General features: G+C 43.4%; 4 protein-coding genes across 4 annotated transcripts; all 4 read right to left on the bottom strand.

Moving 5' to 3' along the window:
* Nucleotides 1-1,634: 1,634 nt before the first annotated feature.
* Nucleotides 1,635-1,919, bottom strand: SERLADRAFT_352872 (uncharacterized protein; the record flags this gene model as incomplete). The annotated part of the gene is made up of 1 exon (XM_007324030.1): nucleotides 1,635-1,919. The coding sequence occupies one exon, from the start codon at nucleotides 1,917-1,919 to the stop codon at nucleotides 1,635-1,637; it is 285 nt and encodes a 94-aa protein (XP_007324092.1).
* Nucleotides 1,920-6,357: 4,438 nt separating this feature from the next.
* SERLADRAFT_479870 (uncharacterized protein) lies at nucleotides 6,358-6,999 on the bottom strand (the record flags this gene model as incomplete). Its single annotated transcript, XM_007324029.1, has 3 exons — nucleotides 6,358-6,684; nucleotides 6,746-6,914; nucleotides 6,979-6,999. The coding sequence occupies one exon, from the start codon at nucleotides 6,621-6,623 to the stop codon at nucleotides 6,441-6,443; it is 183 nt and encodes a 60-aa protein (XP_007324091.1).
* Nucleotides 7,000-14,038: 7,039 nt separating this feature from the next.
* SERLADRAFT_443425 (uncharacterized protein) lies at nucleotides 14,039-15,987 on the bottom strand (the record flags this gene model as incomplete). The annotated part of the gene is made up of 6 exons (XM_007324028.1): nucleotides 14,039-14,392; nucleotides 14,813-14,986; nucleotides 15,042-15,093; nucleotides 15,202-15,224; nucleotides 15,280-15,564; nucleotides 15,610-15,987. 6 exons carry the CDS (start codon nucleotides 15,985-15,987, stop codon nucleotides 14,039-14,041), a joined length of 1,266 nt encoding a protein of 421 aa, XP_007324090.1.
* Nucleotides 15,988-16,064: 77 nt separating this feature from the next.
* Nucleotides 16,065-16,859, bottom strand: SERLADRAFT_443424 (uncharacterized protein; the record flags this gene model as incomplete). The annotated part of the gene is made up of 1 exon (XM_007324027.1): nucleotides 16,065-16,859. The coding sequence occupies one exon, from the start codon at nucleotides 16,857-16,859 to the stop codon at nucleotides 16,065-16,067; it is 795 nt and encodes a 264-aa protein (XP_007324089.1).
* Between the last annotated feature and the right edge of the window lie 3,101 nt (nucleotides 16,860-19,960).

The following is a 19,960-nucleotide window of genomic DNA, read 5'->3' as shown; positions in this document are numbered from 1 at the left end:
TCCGAAGACAAGTTCGAGAACATAGTTCTGAGTGGAGGTCTTCCAATGAGAGTTGGTCTTCTTCTGAGTAGAAGTCTGATCTTAGGAGTCTAACTTTGTAAGCGTAAACTGCGTAGAATCGTATTGGAGTATACTACTACTGTTACATGGTATTTATAATGGAAAGGAATCGGTGATAGGAGTTAGGTCCTATCTAGGGCAGGTCCGTCCGTTGAGGACTAAGTACTATAATAGGTACTGTGAATGCGAGAGGAACGGAAGTGTACATGAAGAAAATGAGTCATTGGTCTGATGGTATAACCGATGAGTAAAAAAAAATGGATAGTCCTTAAATGTCCAATAGAGATCGTAACAGGAATACATAGAGACATATTTCTGTATTTAGTCTTGTAAAACCGAGCTCCTGGAGCTTGCGATCAAAGGTTTTGTTCCATGTACGACCAGCTTGTTTTAATCCATAGATGTATTTTTTCAACCTCCAGCAGTATCCAGGTTGGATAGGAACACCCCCTGGAGGAAGCATGTACAGTTCTTCTTCAAGTTCTCCATTGAGATAAGCTGTGGATACGTCCATTTGATCAAGTTCTAGGTTGTACTTTGCTGCCAGGGCTAGAATAATTTGGATTGACTCTAAGTTTGCAACCAGAGCAAAAACTTCCTGGTAATCAATTCCCTCCCTTTGAGTAAAACCTTGTGCAACAATCCGGAGTTTGTATCTCTCAATGTTTCCATTTTGATCAAAATTGATCCGGAACACAGGTTTTGATGTGATGGGTTTTACTCCCTTCGGAAGTGGAACAGTGTCATATACTGCATTAGTATTGAGACTTAGGAGTTCCTCCTCCAAGGAAGGTCTGTGTTAGATGGACCGGTACTTGCTATTCCAGCAAATAATGTCTCCTCTGTATCAGATGTTTCTTCATGAACCTCAGGAGTGTTAGGTCTCTCCATGGAGTTGTCATGCTGCTCTTTTCAAGACTGTTCCTCATCTAGAGTCCTTTGATAATCTCAGTTTTTGTCTGCAGGACGAGTCTGGCGACTGCTTCTGCGTACTCCTAGGACTTCAGCAGGCATGACTGCTCTTTTAGGAACTTGTGCAGGTACTCCAGAGAGTAGACACATTTGTGTGTGTGTTGCCCCACTCACTCCTGAAGGTGTTGAATGTCTCCTTGGAGGTGTTGTATGCCTTCCAGAAGCTAATCTGATGGACAGGCGGTCTAGCTGTATGTTGAGGAGCTGTCCTCCCACTGACTGTGACTCTACTTTGGCTTTCTGTTCTGAAGATTGCCAGTGTTCAGGTCTTGGTTGTAGAGACTGTTGTGGAGGGTGTCTCAGCTGATCAGGTGCTCTCACTGCTCTCGGAACATCTTTATGCTGATATGGTTCTATTACTTGTAGAACATCTCCTTGTAGATGCGGTTCCATTTGTAATTCATTTGGATCCCGGATCCCAGGGTCAGGATCATCCTCCTCCAATGTATTTTGGTCTGGATAGTGAGCATTCTCTGGAATGAGTCCCTCCCACTGATCTGTGCTAGTGTCTGTGTTCCACGGAGCAGTGTCGTCCTTTTGTACCTTTCCGGATTCATTGAATATGACATGCCGACAGGAAAACACAGTTCGTTTTTCAGTGTCTAGGAGTTTGTAGGCTTGCTTTCCATCTTTCCATGTGTGTAGCCAATCATTATGGCTTTGCGCCCCTTGGAGTAAAACTTCCCTTGCCTTTTGTCTTTCGGAATCAAGGCATATGCTTGGCATCCGAAAGGGCGAAATAAAGTTGGATCAACTCTCCTTTTAAACAGTATTTCATATGGGGTCTTTCCATGGAGTCCTGATGCTGGGCTGCGTGCTGTGATATATGCAGCTGTTTGCATGGCATCTACCCAAAATGACTTTGGGAGCTTGGGATCATGGAGCATAGTGGTTGCTAATGTAGCCAATGTCTGATTCATGCGTTCTGCAATGCCATTTTGTTCCAGAGTATCTGCAGCTGTAGTTTCTTGGATGACACCATTTCCTTAGAGTTGATTTTGATTTTTGAATGCATTGCCAGTATATTCTCCTCCCCCATTGCTCTGGAGGAATTCTGTGTACAGTGGAGTGAAGTTTTCTTCTCCCAAATGAGTTCGGAAGAATGTTTGGATATCTTCTTTCCATTGCTTGTATCATTCCAGTGCTTTACTTTTGTGTTTTAGGAAATATATCCATGGAAATTTGGAGAAATTATCTACAATGATAATCCAGTATCAAAAACCCTCTCTGGAGGTTGGTTTGATTGGTCCTCCAACATCTGTGTGCACAATTTATATGGGGTGCTTGGCTCAGTTTCCTCCAGTGGGCTTGAAAGGTAATTTCTTCATCTTTCCTAAAGCACAAGGTTCACAGAACTCCGGGGTTCTGGTAATGGTGTCTATGTCCTGGAGCTGTCCTTTTGTAACCATTCATTGCAAGCGGTCCATTCCAATGTGTCCCATTCTCCTGTACAATAAATTTACATCTACTGCTGCAAAAGCTGACTCTGGGTTGATTTTGGGTTTTGCTTGGATGTGATAAAGTCCTCGCTTGTGTAAGGCAGTGAGGATAAGTTCCTTCTTTTTTTTGAACTTCACAAGCATTTGACCCTGCTAGAAAATGTGTTGATAACCCCGTCTTAGACAATTTGTGGACAGAGTGAAGTTTGGCACAAGTAAGACGTTTGACAGTGCAATATTGTAGTCCTTTTTGCCAACAGTTGCTTGTAGGATTACTGTTCCAATTCCAATGGCATTTACAGAGGATTCATCCCCAAAACTGATTGTCCTTGGAGGATTCAGAACATGGTATGTTCCTGACTCAAACCAGGAGCAGTGAGGGACTATGTGAGATGTTGCTCCGGAGTCAATGATGATTGTTGTTTTGGTCTTATCGGGTTCCGACACAAGGTAAGCTTGAATGTGTTTAGCAAGAGGCTTGGAAATATGTACAATGCAATATGACTCTGTTCCTCCTCAGAGTCAGATCCAGATGATTGCTCCGCTGTATTTGCCTTTTCCTTCTCTTTTCCTTTATCCTTGTGTCTTTCCTTTCCCTTCTTCTTTTGACCTTTTCCAGCTGACTGAAGTGTTCAACACTCCAAGGTGTTGTGTGATTTGGCTTTGTGGAAGTCACACCACTTCTCCTTGAGCTTGAGTGCTGATTCAGAGTGCTGATTCGGAACCTCCAGGGGCCTTCCCTGACTGTCATGCAACTTCTGCAGTGATCCGGATCTCAACTGCATCCAAGGTAAGTTTATTTTCTTCAATCGTGTTGATTACTGATGACTGAAATATTTGCCATTCAGGAGTGCATGGGAGAGATTGGAGAAGAGCGAAGGCCATGAGTTTGGTATCAACTCCTAGTTTCATTCCGGAGAGGTGTGAATCAATTGTCCGGATTTTTGCAATGTGGTCCTGGATAGGTGATGTCCCATCCCAGGACAATTTGGTGAGTTGCTGGAATGAATAGAAGGCCGAGGCAATGTTGGACATTTGATGGAGTGAGACAAGTTTATCAAATAACTCCTTGGAGCTGGTGAGGTCTCCAGTCCTCTGTGACAACCAAGAGTCAGTTACCCTGGCGCACAACTAGAACAAACTATAAAGGTAGTGATGAGGGAGTGGTTATGTTACGATAACACATTTTTCGGACCTTTATTTTTCATTCTCCTCTTTAACCTTTTACTGTAGTTTTCACACACTGTGCCATACAGCACTTTCCCTTTTGTTCAAACTCCTCTTTCTCGCGCTGCGCTACCTTTTTCTTATTTTAGCTACAACTCTCTCATGCAGTGGAGCTGGTCACACGGGCTGTGCCCTCTGACATCATCAGCCACTACTTTTATCGACTGTACAGTACATAAGTACAAATACTCTGTATTAGTATATATACCCCAATAGATCCAGGAGACTCCTCAGCAAGTCCTCCTGTTGTATGCTCACAACTAACTTGTTGAAACCTAAGGGGTGATCCCTTTCTCATATCTCCACTCTTTGCTTGTTCTAGTTGTGCGCCAGAGTAACCAGCTCTTGGTCGTTACAGGTTACCCCTTAGGTAGGACCGAGTTAGTTGTGGGTATACAACAGGAGGACTCACTGAGGAGTCTCCTTGATCTATTGGGGCTTATATACTGTTTACAGGTTTGTTTGTACATATGTACTATACAGTTGCTAGAGGCAGTGGCTGATGATGTCATAGGGCCTAGCCCATATTGACAAAACCAGATAAACCCGGTCTCTGCCAAAGCAGCCATTGTTCTCCATGGAGCATAGCCACCACTCCATGGAGTAACCATTGTTCTCCTAGGAGTCATTATACTGTAGCAAGTAGCACCTCCGACTATAAGTAGTAGGGGGTTTAGTATAGGAATACCTCAGTCGTTTCTATAGCCTCTCGGGCAGCGGCTGAGGTATGTTACATTACATTTATTAGAGATCACCTTAAACTAGCATCTATTGTAGTTTCACTTAGGTAAATAATAAAGTCGTTTCTATAGCCTCTCAGGCAGCGGCTGAGTTTCACTTAGTTTTATTATGGATCCCATTGTGTTGTGATAGAAACCGCGATCTTGATTCCGATCTCCGCTAATGCCTTAGGTTGAACATTGAAGTCGTCGGTTTAGTTATACTTCCAACTTTTTTTTATCATACAATAGTGTTGAATCTGTTACGGTTCGCCGCTTTGCTCACAAATGCTGAAGTCTGACTGAATGAAGTACAGTATTGTCATCATGCATCCGAGTTGTAGGAAGCTCAGTATGTCTTTTTGTGCTGAAATGGTGAATATCACGCTACACAGGAAGGGAATCGGTATTTCCCTCCCAGACCTTCTAGATATCAAATCTGCTCCGATCCAAAATTTTATCAAGTCTTTTTGCTCGGTTCCAGGGTCGACGACACGTCAGTTGAACAGCACAAAGCCCAATTACTCCAGAGAGACACAATTCTCGTTAACTGCAAATTAAGAAGCTGGAGAAAGTCCTAATGGGATGACAGCCTTTTCAAGTTACTCTACTCTCAGGCCACTGCACCGTACATTCGGTATGCATCACTTGAAGTTCGTGACGGATGGCGCCATCTTCTCTGTTTCTCCCGGATGGACCTGCCCTTGTATTACTTCATTATTGGCTTTTCCAAGAATAATCTGAAAGAAAGATCAACGACATCGACATCGCTCTTCCCACTTAAACAGAATTTGGTACCCATCTTACCCCCGCGATGGATCTAATCACCCCTTAGATATGGCATTGGGACCGTTGACTTGGAATTTGGTGTTAGTCTTCGCTCGGCGTGAGTTTATTTCTTTACTCGGTACGGTGGTACTACTGACTTCTAGCTTCTATAACATCAGCCATTGAGCATGTGAATGATCTTGCGATTTTTACGTTCCAGACCCCGGTCGCAACACATAATAACCATAGGAGACTACGTCAATCAAGTAGCTAATCTTGGTCCGACGTTGCTGTTGGCGCATGGTGTACATGTCTACTCATGACGCAAACGTGTATGAACGGTGGCCCAACAACTTGGGGACCTATCAGTATCATCATTTGGCAAGCTGCTATCATCAACTTCTTTGTTCAGACCTGAGGAACGAGTCCATTGATGCCTAGGCTCTCAGGCCCTGTCCTTACGTCGTTTGAAGTTGGTCTATTACGCGTCATGCCCTTTTCATTGACACCATCTCACTCCCACACGCGCAATGCCCAAACGGTAATCTGGTCATTCAAACACGGGCATCTATTCCATCAATATGTAACCGTTAGGAATGACCTCCTTCGCGCTGAGACTGAAAGTTTCTCAGGAACAGTCGGGGTGTAAAGCCTTTCGTGCCACGCGTCATCATTACATGCTATTATGTATGGCAAGAAGCTGTGTGCGTGCTTTTGTGCATTAACGGCGAGTGCTTACTCCATTGAATGACCTAGCTAAGCAATTTTATTCCTCTTTAGATCCTCGGCCCAGCACCAACGTTCCATTGATGATTATCCTATTCGGCTCTGCTCTAGGTACGCAAGATAGGGGCACGTTCAAAGACGTGAGTTCCTTACAGTAATTCTCATCGTTAGCCTCCGGCGGAGGGTCAAATCTCTCCAACTTTGGGACGTAGAAGCCACGCTATCCCCCAAGTCATAGGTATACCTGACATGTAACATAGACCACCAGATGCCACATGGTGGCACATGCGAGGTACTCCTCCCTGACTAGACCTAAACTTCACTCTCAAAAAATTATACTTTGATGACGCCTTCTATAACTTCCATGGATCTCTCCGGGAAACACTGAACGGGCGGGGAGGAAACCTTGTATCCGTTTTGAACTTCTACAGCATATAGCAAGGGCCGACCCCAGCTGAAGACAAAGTATAAAGAGGACAACGACCCAGCTCTAGTCCGACAACCCAAACTTCCCACACATCTATCTCACCTATCCAACCTTTTTATCACAATGACATCCATTCCTGACGGCACCTTTCAAATCTTCAGCGCTGACCTGAAAGTCGGCCACCTCGACATCTCTCTTATAGCTCCCAGCATTTTCCCCCCTTACTTTTTCGTTATAGGCTCTCACAGGAAGGATCTGAATGAGCAGGTCAGTCAACGATCTCATGAGCGCTCTCGCATTCTCTAGCCCTTTCTCATTAAACCCTTCTATTTCATGTCATAATTTTCTGTGCGTTAGTTCAAGGTTATCAGTGATGCAAGCACTGGGTTGTACAAAATCTACTCTACCTCCCGCCCCAAAGCTGCATTCCATGTGCAAGTGCGTTATTCTTGTAGCTTGTCCCGCGATGAAATATGCATTTCTTATCACACTCATTTTGCATTTCTATGTTCTAGGGCGGCTTGATTGTGTTGTCTGAAGCCGAAGGCGCCGCAGACTCATTTTCTATCGAGCCTGCTGGTGAAGGAGTGTACAAGTAAGCAATTTCTCAACAAGGGACAGGGCTGTTCAACTGTCGAACCTGCCGTGCCTCCTCTTGAAATGTCTTCACTGACCGCCCGATCTATTCAGAATTCATGTCCCTAACGAAGACTTGGTCGCCACGATTGAGAACGCCGGAGAAGATGTGGTAAGTCGCCTATATGCTTTTGATGCGCAGTATACAGAATCCAAATAATATATATTACTTACTACTCTTTTTTCTCGTGGTATAGCTCCGCGTAGCCCCCGCAAATGGAACCGACTCTCAGTTGTTCTCGTTCGGGAAGTGAACGATCTTGAACCATGGTTTGTGTGCGGACTCTTTTGTCAATTGTAACAGTGAAAGAATGAAATGTGAATGTATAAAATTACAACAAGAAGTGTATCATTAGGGCAGACAATCGTCAGCCATGAGCGTTGCACTGGAGTATATGTATCGTTCGTCGCGGACCTTCAATTGACCATAAACGGTGCCGCGACGACTCCGACCACGACCATGTTAGCTTGACTCATCATGATGATCACAACATACCAATGCCGAATCAAACTCGTTGAAGCAGCACACATGATGCTGATAATCAAAAGTACTTTTTGCGCAAGTATATCATTAGGAGGCTTTTTCAGCAAATCCAGTACTTCTCGTCAAAACACTGTACACTCACTCCCTCGACGCTCTCTTCAACATTCTATAATCAATGTTCAACATCGGCCCAACTTCCCAGCGCAGCCATGTCGCCCCTATACCTTACCACATACGTTAAATTTGGAGCTTGTCTTGTAAATGGAAGAGTCACGACCAAAGCATCAAGATGGCAATGTGGGGTGTAGGTGACCGGGAACACTGAACTTAGGTCCATTGAAAGCTTGGCCATCAGCCCGAGATCAATGGGTAGAGTGCAAGACTGCAATAGGAAAATTAGAGACTTCGAGCGCAGAGAGTAGGTGTTGTCGCGTATTGCACTCCTGTCCTTCCTTTGTATTGCTACTTCACAGAATAGCTCAATTCGATTTGAACCACTTAATGTGCAGCCCCCTTCCAAACGACAAAGCATATCATCTCAGAGGCGAACGGGAATGCAAATACAGGCTCGCTGAGGGTTTAGAATGCATCAAAGAGAGCTATTCGGATATTGAGAGGAAAGCGGGTAAGTGCTAGTTGGTACTCTTGAACCTCGGGGGCTGCAGCAGCGAGTACACCATGGAGCAGCACACATCTATCTGGTTGCCAACCGATCAGGTCTTTAAGGTTGATGGCCATGCCATGGTCCTCAATACGTAGGTCCTATCGACATCAAGTCATTTGTCACAGCAGCACCAACGTGTTGACGTCCTTACGTGAATCGACGATAGTATTGCGCTTTTATTACTTGCTGCATAAAATAGACCCTCTCAGGTCTGCAACCACCTGATCATTTGATCGACAAAACTATAAAGCTTGGCATCCACTCCATCAACATTTAGTTATGGGAATAAGTTTGTATGCATCTGTCATATAGGGCGGAATAGTGAGTGTTTCAACGCCGATATCTCTTTAGGTGGGGACTATTGGGTTATGGTAAGGCTTTACACGTTGTTAGGGGTCCCTTCCATCCTACTGCGTATGGAAAGGACCCGAAGTTATGTACGTGCTTTTGCATGTTGATGACGAATGTTTGGAGTACCTTACCACGAAATCACCATTCCTTTCTAGACTAGGTTTGTTATTCGGTTCTTCTCCAAATCGACAAGGCAAGAAAGAAAGGAAGTATGTTCAGGGTATGTTCCATTTCAGTCGTCCTTATACCTAGTCTGAGTACTTTTCTCTGTGTACATACAAGCTATGTCATCCCCAGGTCACCGAGGTGATCACGGATGAACCCACAAGTTCGCGATGTGTCGAGTAGGCCACCACAATGCTCTGTGGCACGGGTACAGGGAAAACTGTAACCACAACCATAACCCGCTACACTTCTTTTCATCTCTCCCTCACAAAAAGCCGTACCCCATTCTCCAAGTTTCCCCGTTTGATTTACACGTCATTATAATGACCTTCCTGTTAGAAAACGCGAGTCGACGAAGACAAGTGTCGTACGAAGGGAAAGTATGGTGCGGGACACCATACTAGGAAAGTGTAGTAGTAGTATGGCCCGTGCGTTTTGATGGGGCAATTTACCCCCTTAGTTATACTTCCGTTCGAGTTTAAAAACCTTCGTAGCAACAATTGCCCACCTCAGAGCTTTGCCCACGAAGTCTGAGCATTTGGTTTATATTAGATATCTTTGACTTCCGTGACTTCCATTCAACGGAGTCTTCTGAGGGAGTATCTCAGGGGAAGGACATCTTCTGCCCATTTCAAGTTGTCCTACCCAAGCACCCATCCGGGTGGAATGTATATAAGGAGGGTTGTGCCTCAGCTTTAATTCAACAACCCAAACTCCCAACCCATCTATCTCACCTATCCAACTCGTCCACCCGATTTTTATTATTATCATGACCTCTATCCCCAATGGAACCTACCAAATTTCTTGAACCCATCAGCAGGCCACCTTGACATCCCTCTGGTGGCCCCTCTCATCTTTCCGCCCTTTTACTTCGTCATAGGCTCTCACCGCAAGGATCTGAAAGAGCAGGTAAGTGAACACAACCCCAAGCCTTTGCGTTCCCTGAGGCCTGATATTTTCTCATACTCCCCTCTCATTGCTTGTTGTGGCTTCGTGCATTAGTTCAAAGTGATCCGCGATACGTCCACCGGGTTGTACAAGTTCTACTCTACCTCTCACCTGACAAAACCGGATAAACCCGGTCTCTGCCAAAGCAGCCATTGTTCTCCATGGAGCATAGCCACCACTCCATGGAGTCACCACTGTTCTCCTAGGAGTCATTATACTATAGCGAGTAGCACCTCTGGCTATAAGTAGTAGGGGGTTTAGTATAGGAATACCTCAGTTGTTTCTATAGCCTCTTGGGCAGCGGCTGAGGTATGTTACATTACATTTATTAGAGATCACCTTAAACTAACATCCATTGTAGTTTCACATAGGTAAATAATAAAGTTGTTTCTATAGCCTCTTGGGCAGCGGCTGAGTTTCACATAGTTTTATTAATTTCTGCTGTTATCCTTTTGGATTTCAGCACATCCTTTAAGGGGTCTAGGGGTAATCCCTTCAGAAATTGTAACCTGAATGTGTATTCATCTGGGTACTACACCATGCAATTTGCACAGCACTGCAACTCGTTTAAGAATGCCAATGCACCCTTATTACAGGAGTATCTCACTGCGTGGAAGGTGTCTGTTGCCTTCTGTGCAGTTGTCTCCGTGATGAAATGTTTATATAGTCCGCAGACAATGTCTGGGAATGTCCAGTGACATTGCCTGCATTCTGGGGATTTGACTTCTTTGTCAATCCAGAGGGCCGCTAGACCATCTGTGCATGTGCCCAGAAAGTCTATACATTCCCTGTCAGGGCCTATCACCTTGCAGACTCACATCCAGCATAGTACTGCTCAGATCCAGGTGTCAAACACCTCAGTATTGTCTTGGCACGTGTACTTGTCAAGGGCTGAGACCTTTATTCCCTTAACTCTACCAAGCTCATTCTGGATTGTCCAACCCCCTCTTCTATGAGTTGTTGGTACCTCTCCATAATGTGCCTTTTATAATCAGCCCGCCTGATTACTTGGGCATAGCCCGGATTGGTCACTGGTGTATCATTTCAATACGGCCCTCAACTCCCCTGTCTGTTACAATGATATGAGTCATTGTCATCGTTGGATTCATCACCATCTCCTCCTGGAGGTGGCAATGGTCCTGGAGGAGGCAGGAAGCATCCTTTGCTTTCATACCTTTGAGGATGATGGTCTCCATCTCTGGGATGATACCCTCTGTTTTCTCACAGACCCCTGTTGGGGTCTTGCGCTCGAGCATCCAGGAAATATGGTTGTCCATATTCTTGTGTGACCATACCAGCAGCATGAGCACAAACTTGAACTCCCTATAAGACGGCTGTACTGCTGCTTTCATGTTCAGATGTATAAGTCTGCAGACAATAGAAGTGACCATAACATAGATGGGGCATGTACATGATGCAGTGAATATGAAAATGAAAGCAACGCACTATATTGCATACTGAAAAATTCCCTCCAATCTGAGCCACAGGAGGCTTTCAAGTCGACACTGTCATTGGTGGAAGCAAGAAGGATAATTTCAGACCGACTAATTTCCAAGCTTGAAATAGACTTGCACAATATGCCAAGGACATGCACTTTACATACATTATTATACAACTGGGGCCTACAGTCAGGACTGGACAAACATGTGCTCAGTGATCTGCCCGGTCATCTGGCGAGCCTGAGTTAACCAGCTCAGTCTCAGTCTCAGATTCCGAGTTCGTGTTATCATCTCCTGGATGATACAACTTGTAGTCAACACCGACAGGTTCGGGTTCCCCAGGCTTCAAAGTTTCTGGATAATATTCTTTAATATGCCAATCAATAGCTCGTTTTGCTAAATCCAGATCATCTTTATGAGGGGTGTCTGTCACCGAGTTCACCAAAAGCTGCAGGCTTGCTGCATGTCTAACCTAAACAATTTTACTTTGGAAGCGAAGGTAGCCTGATCATATGAACAATCACGAGCTTGCTGTTTAAAGCCATTATGACATGGTTACTCGTGAGGCTTCCAGGCTCTAACTGCCAACACTGCCTGTAAAAGCTCCAGGCAAGCAAAGTTCCCTGGCGCCACCTTGATGTTTCCATCCAAACACACTAGCTTATGCTTAGCAGGACATGGCTTCACCAATGCAGACTGAAAGCTGATAATAATTGGGCAGTCATCAAATTCAAGGACATGGCTTGTGTGAATGTTACCAAGAAGAAGATGTGCTCTATGTATCTTCACAAGGGCCTGAATAAAAGAGTTACTGATGATAAATATTGTAACAACCAAGAGTTAGTTACTCTGGCGCACACAAGAACACACTATAAGGGTAGTGAGAATGGGGAGTGGTTACCCCTTAGGCTGCAGAGAGTTTGTTGGTTAACAACAGGAGGACTCACTGAGCAGTCTCCTTGATCTATTGGGGTATTTATACTAATACAGAGTGTTTGTACCTATGTACTGTACAGTTGATAAAAGTAGTGGCTGATGATGTTAGAGGGCACAGCCCGTGTGATAAGCTCCACTGTACAGTTGATAAAAGCAGTGGCTGATGATGTTAGAGGGCACAGCCCATGTGATCAGCTCCACTGTGTGAGAGACTTTTGTGTCTAAAAGAAGAATAAAGGCAGTGTCGCACAAGAAAGTGGAGTTAGAACAAAAAAGGAAAGTGCCGCATGGCACGGAGTGTTAACTATAGTAAAAGGTTAAGGTGGAGAATGAAAATTAAAGGAAAGGTCCGAAAATTGTGTTATCATAACAAATATTAGGCAAGGCATCAACAACTCATACAAAGTTGAACATACCAAAAATCACTCCAGATTACCGGTGATTTGCAAGTTAAAGCTCGAGTTGAAGAGCCTATTTGTGACTGGGACTCGACACAGAGGTTTCTGAGAGATTTGAGCGGTGTACTAAGATGAGGACCACAATACTGCATCAAAATGCATGCTACATCTGGTGCTTTCCCTTCTTTGCCACTACTGAAGTAACCATAGAATTGAGAAACTATGTTGCCCTGCAAGCATTGTAACCGTTCTTGATATATGCGTGCTTCCCGTCTCAATGTGTAACAATCTGGAAATGGATGATCATCTTTCATGTCGCGCTTGCAAAGGGAAAGCTTGCAGACAACATCCAACGGTGTTTCGTCTTGGTTATTGGAAAGTTCACCTCGGTAAACAAGGTATTTTCCACTTGAAAATGTTTGGTTGATGGTCAGAAGATGCAGACAGGGGCTGTGGATCTTGCCGAGCTTGTTAAAGGACTATTTCCGAGGGATGGTAGCTGATTTCGCTGTCAGGAAGCTTGAAAGTGAGGGTAGCCATTTTGCATGAACATGACTGCTAGTAGTGAGTGTTTCTAAACGATGAAAGTAGTTGAGGTGTGGCTCGCTTAATGCTCCGATGTTTTGGCTGACACATTTCATTCTTTCTTTCTCTGTATATTTTGCCCCATATGAGTTCGCCAATGCACACATGAATTCCCCCACTACTTTGAGCACTAGATGGCATCCTAAACATATGGCAGGGAGCCTGCGAGAAAATCCAAGATACTGGTTTTGTCACACTTCAAGCTTCAGCTTCTGTTATGCTGGATACTAATCAACAGTTTCATCTCGTCCATTCCATGGTTTTCTTGATAACTTGGGGCGTCAGTCATGCACCAGCAGGATTGTAATGTGCGGCACCACTCTTCTTTCTTGTATGGTTCTTATTGTTTTTTTTGCAAGGGTTTAATAGTGGGATTGTGTTTAGGTCCTCATTCCTACACTTTGTTATCCCCTTTGCCTAGAAACTCCAATAATCATGGCAACTCAGCCCGTCAAATTATCAAGCGTTGTAAATTGCAGCCTTCCCCCTATTCCAGGTATTTACAACATCAGTAAAAGTTGAACTTACTTTTTTGATCTTAATCGAGCTTAATTTCCATTTAAGACAACTAAAGACACAATATTTTCCAAGTACAAAGCCCTCCGTCAAGATCAACCAATGAGGTTGCTGCTCTGGATTTGAGTTTATGGCTATCCAAATTTGAGCTTATAACCGTCTGGATTCAAGCTTATGGCTGTCTTGACAAGGCCTTAAGATGACTTGGAAATCCATTAAAGGACTGTTAAAACACTTATAAGGCACTTCAAGGAGAGACAAAGCATGAAAACAGTTCATTATAAGACAATTTCAAGGCATAGTAATTAAGCATAGCAAGATAATTAAAGAATAAGTAAGAGTAAAGCAGGGGGAAAAAACAAAACAATCCAGTCCAAATGAGCATATAGTGTCATGTAATGACTCAGAAAACAATCATTAGTGGACAGAAATGTATAATGGATGCGTCAGGGAGAGTTGCTAATCATCAGCTTAATTGCATATGGACCATCAGATCCTAGCAGCAGCACACTGATATCTGTGATTGTAATTGCAATATCAGCCATCAGCAACGAGAAATGAGAATGAGGAATGTAACCTTAGACATCAACAAGGCAAGCATGAGGATCTTCAGAGTCATTGTCCACAGAAGAGGACACTGCACTTTTAGGAATCCTTGCAAACACTTTGGCTTTTTGTACAATGTCTTCAATAGAGTCCTGTTTGAGTTTCTGAATGGATGAGCAATAATAGTGGGTCGCTTGTCCCCAGTTAGTATCAGAGAATAATGCATGACTAGCGGTCTCCTTCCCGGTTGATTTATTCAGCTTGGGGATGGGCTTTATAAGTGCCTTTGAAGATGCCTTCCCCTCATTTGCGGTACCATTACTGCCCTCTGAGTTTTCATCCCACATGATTTGTTTTTTTGCCCACATTGTGAAAATACGCTCGACCTAAAATAAAATAAAAGATTATCAAAGTGCCAAAGAGTGTTACAATTGACGTACCAGTACCTACTTACACTTCACTTTTTGTACTTTTACTTTTACTTTTTCCAAGTCACATAACCAGTCATGTGACCATTAAACAGTGTCTAGGCTCATCATGTGACAGGTCACATGTTAGACATCGGACTTTAAACTTTATTTACAACTGTACAGTACCTCATGTATTTTAGTATATATAGTGGAGCAATACATAGAGGGACTTAGCGAGTCCTCTTCTAGTGTCTACCAACATTAGTATGGCAAGTTCCCTCTCATATTGAGTTGTACACTTCCCTTTTCTCCATTGAGCTGTTGTTGTGGTTGTGCTCCAGTGCCCCAAGACTGTGCCTTGTTGGTGTTGTCACAAAGAGTGCATATATTACTTACAGCAGCAGCAGACAAGGCCAGAGCCCCTACAGGAGGGAACTTCTGAATATCAGATGAATTCACTGGAACACCAGCTGCTCTCAATGCTTTGACCTCCACAGCACCGGATATAGAATTAAGGTGTGATGCAAATGTCTGTATGATGAACGTTGAGCGAAACAATCCTCGGTGTTCCTACATTTCCATCAGTTATGGAGAAAATTTCAGAACAATTTGAGATCAGACTCACTGAAGCACTATCCCCTACATCTTCGTAGAAAAAAGCAAAGTCTTCAATCATGCTTTAAGAAAACAATTGGCAGTTGATGTATGTGTCGAAGCTAGAATCAGGGTCAGATGCAAAGAAGTGCTCAACAATTATAGCAGCTGCTGAACCAAAGCTACCGCACCATTCAGAAACCCGTTGGCCAAGCTAAAATAAGAGAAAATGAGTGAATATATAAGTCATTGAAATGGCAAGAGCTTACTATACAATATACGGGGCTATTGGGGGTAATTGTGTATGGAATGTTTGGGAAGATGATATCCCAGATGGCTTGCATGGCTGGAATGGCCTTCGAGTCCTCAATGCTCCATGGATTTTTCTGAGATGCTGCCCATTTTTCATATGTGGGTACAAACACGCTGCGCCAGCGGCCACCTTCAAGACAGCCTTCAGGTAAATTGGCATTCCTAGCTTTTGCAATAGTTTCGGTCTTTGCACACTTTACAGGGAAAACATCAGTTGTCTTCTCAATCTTCACAGAAGAATCCTGCTAATGTTTATCAGCGTTAAACAGATGGGAAAAAAAGTTTACTGAGCTTAATCCACATTTTTCCCCTACTAATGCATAATCTCTTTCATCTGTCTCAAGTTCGTCCTCTAGACCTCCCACTTGGTACTGCAAAGCTGCCTCTGTATCCTGTGAGTCTCTGGAAATGGGGCCTTTTCGCACAGACACTGGCACTGAGGTACAGGAACTATGTGTTGTTTTATTGAAGAAGCTTGACACAGAAGAGCCTTTTTCACTGAGACTTGAGATGCCGTGTAGGCCTTTTTTAGACTCCTTTTCCAACATAATGACCTTTGAACACCATGATTTAATGCCAGAGAGCTTGGAATTTGGTGGCTCTATGGATTTTGTAGGCCTTAAGTTTTGGTAGAAGAGCAGCATGATTTCAGTGAGGTAGAGCATATTGTTGTTGCGGCGGTAATAGTGATCGGTGATTGTGGTGATAAGCTTCAGGAAGAAACTGACTTTGCATGTGGCTTTTAGCCACCAGCTTGAGCCACCACCAGTTTTATAGCCGCAACCTCCATGTTGCTTTGAGCACCTGGTGCAGCTAGCTGCTTTTGCAACACTGTAACAGCTGTTCTCCCACTCATAGTTACCTTCAAATTTTTTCTTTGACCCTTTCCTTCCTCGTCGCTGGAATCAATTTCAATCACCTTGCTTCTTTGGGTGCAAGGTAAGGCAGTTTCTCTTTCATCCATAAGTTCTGAGCCTGCATGATCTGAGTCAGAACCTGCAGCCTGGGATTGTTCATCTGGTGTCGACCTGAGCTCCATCTTGTTTTTCTGAAGCTCAAATGGCCTGTAGTGCTGAGGCTGAGATGACTCAAGGTAGTCATAATTTGGAACCTGCGAAGATTTGATATCGTCGTAGTTTGGTTCCTGTGACTGAATGACTCCTTGACGCTGGGATGGTTCATCATCATAGAGGTCTGCTACAGCATCTCCATCCTCACTGGCTGTAACTGATCTTCCTCTCTCTTCCTCACTATCAGGTACAGCCCTCATGCTATTCATGCAATGAACTAAGTGGCGCTGAGAGAGTGGGGGCATTGTCAATGAAGCCTCCCCATCCTCAAGCACCTGCTTATCTTCAATTGCTGCCACCGCTGCAAGTCCTGCTCGCACCCCTTGTTCAACTTGCTCCAACGTAAGTTCTTCTTTCTTCTTTGCTGCTGCGATCTCAGCCTTTGTACGCCTTTTGCGTTGCAGTTCTAGCAAAACTTTGCCAGGATGTTGGCTAGCATTTTTTGCGCGAGTAGTCGGGCGACTCATTTGAAGATCAAAGGAGTTGTGGAGCAGTTAACAGGGGGGATATTGAACAATGAGGTGGATCAAGGTAAGTGTGACAAAAAAAATTTATGCTTATTTTGAGACTCAATTCTGAGTCTTGACGCACGATCCCAAGCCGCATAGCAGTTAATTGCTCATTCACACACTTTCATGGGCTATAATGGCTCCAGTCCCTCGTATTCAGCATGTTTGGCGCCCTCAAAGGATACAGACCATCCCATGTAAAATCCAGCAATGCAAACACTGGTTCCGGAATGCCTCAGGCCTTAAGAAACACATGCATACCTTTCACAAGAACACTCAACTCTTTTGCCTGCCCCAATTGCCCACCCACACGCCAGATGTACTGATGGACGTAGACAGAGGCGAAATAAACAATAATCAAAGTGTTCCAGATGGAAACGAGCGAGAACTACCTAGTTAGTCTGAGTACAAATACCACAGATATTTTAATGGTAAGTCCCTCAAAGTTTCCTGGCGACATTTGGCTAAATCACAGAACAGGCAAGCCATGTGATGAGAACGGCCAATACCTACCACCAAACACTCCACCAACTATTTCTCAATGCCCGTCTCGCTCTGAGTGGATGCCGTACAGGGATTGTATTGAGTTTGAGACAACAGAACTGCTCTATACAAAGACACAGATGTTGGCAGGAGACATTAATACTTTTACAGAGCTATGGAGAGCCTCATTTATAAAACATGGCATAGACGACGCTCAAATTCCATTTTCTGACAAGGACAACTTATATCGGACCATTACACCTATTGGTGGTGTACCATGGGATTCATTTCTGCTTAGTTACAATGGAGAAGTACCTCAGGAAAATGTGCTGCCATGGATGTCACAAAGTTTTGATGTCTGGTACCACAGTCCACAAACAATAGTACACAACATACTATCTAATTCTGATTTCAAGGATAATATTGACTATGTACCTTACCGGGAGTTTTGTGCAAATGGAAAACGGAAGTACAAAGACTTCATGTCGGGTAATTGGGCATGGAAAGAGGCCAACATCATCGCAGAAGACCAAAGCACACATGGATCAACATTTGTACCCATCATACTCAGTAGCGACAAAACAACTGTTTCTGTTGCAACAGGACAAAATGAATATTACCCAATATATATCTCTATTGGTAATGTTCACAACAGTGTTCATCGAGCCCATCAAAATGCTCTTGCTCTCTTAGGGTTTCTTTCTATACCAAAAAGTGTGTATTTTGTTTCATATCATTCCTCCATTCAACTAATTGTTACTAAGCCAATAAGAAATATGGGAATGACACAAGGTTTTGCAAGTTTTGACGACAAATGTTCCACACGTCAGTATCAGCTATTCTTCAAGATCTCAAGCCAGCCATGACCACCCTGGAGGTTGTTCGCTGTGCTGACCAGCACTTCTGGCAAGTTGTGTATGGGATTGGCCCATACATAGCAGACTATCCCGAACAAGCCTTACTAGCTTGCATTGTTCAGGGATGGTGTCCTCGCATCAGGAAAAATGGGGGTAGCTATATAGAGCTCTATAGCACTATAAGTACTCATAAAGCTGTTATAGTGGTCAAACCTGTAATAGAACCTCTGCCATCTATAGAGCCTCATATAGCTCTATAAATGCTCTTATAAATGTTGGAAATTGTTGCATGGCTGATAAAAAAAAAATTAATGCAGACAAGATTTGAACTCTCAACCTACTAGTCAGCTTTTGCGTGACTAAGCAGCCTATAGCCACACATCACATTTATCCACTACACCATGAGAGCTTATAAAATGTATTATACAGGTGTTTTATATTGACCTTTTCATGGACTTAGATTATTTTTTTACTCATTGTCACCACTTACTTATATTTGAATAAATCATTATTCTTATTTTATAAATATCAAAGATACAAACTACTATTTCACTAATACAGGCTACATAATTAATTAATACTATATGATTTATTAGCCCTTTTAAGCACCTTTAACTATATTATAACTATGACCTTCACAGCTATAGGAGCTATGTAGGCTGCTATAAGCTATAAGAGCACTTATAGTACCTTGCCTATAATAATATACTTGACTCCGGACACTTTTGGCCTCTTTCTATTATTGAACAAGTTTATTAGATTAATCCAGAGTTTGAGGGAATTATAGATACTTCTCCCCTTGGTTAAAGTTTTGCCTACTACTATGCTATAAGAGCTATGATTGCACTGATAGTACTATAGTCTCTATGAATGCATTTATATATATAGGTGGTGGCTATATAGCGCTATATAGCAAAAGGGTTTCTCCTAATGCGGTACGCGTCTCAACTCTTTAAAAGTAAACTCGGCTGATATTGGTGCATTCTGTGGGATCAGTATGAATTAGTAGCAGATATCACAGTAAGTCTCATGCCGTGGTTAAATTTCAAGGATCTGTACTATTATATCTTTTTCTTAAAAATAGCCTTTTAACAACAACTTTCCCCGAGCCGACATACATGAAACTCTCGCCCCAGATCTCCTTCATCAAGTCATTAAGGGCACATTCAAGGATCACCTTGTATCATGGGTGGAAGAATACTTAGTATCTCATTTTTATATATCAGGCTCTGACAATCTGTTCAGTATCTCTGCTGCACCATCATTTCCAGGCCTCCAACAATTTTCTCAAGGTTGTGGGTTTAAGCAGTGGACTGGAGATGATTCCAAGGCTTTAATGAAGGTTTTTATGTTTTTTTTTACTACTGAACTATAGTATACTGAACTCAGCTCTGATTTCAAGGTCTACCTTCCTGCAATTGAAGGACATGTACCGCCTGACGTAGTCAGAACATTTCGGGCTTTCCTTGAATTTTGCTATCTTGTACGGTGTGATTTACATGATAAAGACACCCTTGCGCTTGTACAAGATGCCCTATCAAGATTCCATCAGTACCGTATTATCTTCCAGACTGTTGGTGTTCGGCCAAATGGCTTTCCTCTCCCCCACCAACATTCTCTGGTACATTATCTCATGCTAATCAGAATGTTTGGCTCTCCAAATGGCCTATGTTCCTCAATCACAGAGTCAAAGCATATCAAAGCAGTCAAGGAGCCATG

The sequence above is a fragment of the Serpula lacrymans genome, assembly GCF_000218685.1.
Source record: "Serpula lacrymans var. lacrymans S7.9 unplaced genomic scaffold SERLAscaffold_17, whole genome shotgun sequence".
In the NCBI taxonomy this organism is placed as follows: Eukaryota; Fungi; Basidiomycota; class Agaricomycetes; order Boletales; family Serpulaceae; genus Serpula; species Serpula lacrymans.
Note: the sequence above shows the minus strand (reverse complement) of the source record. Positions and strands in the feature narration are given on the sequence as shown.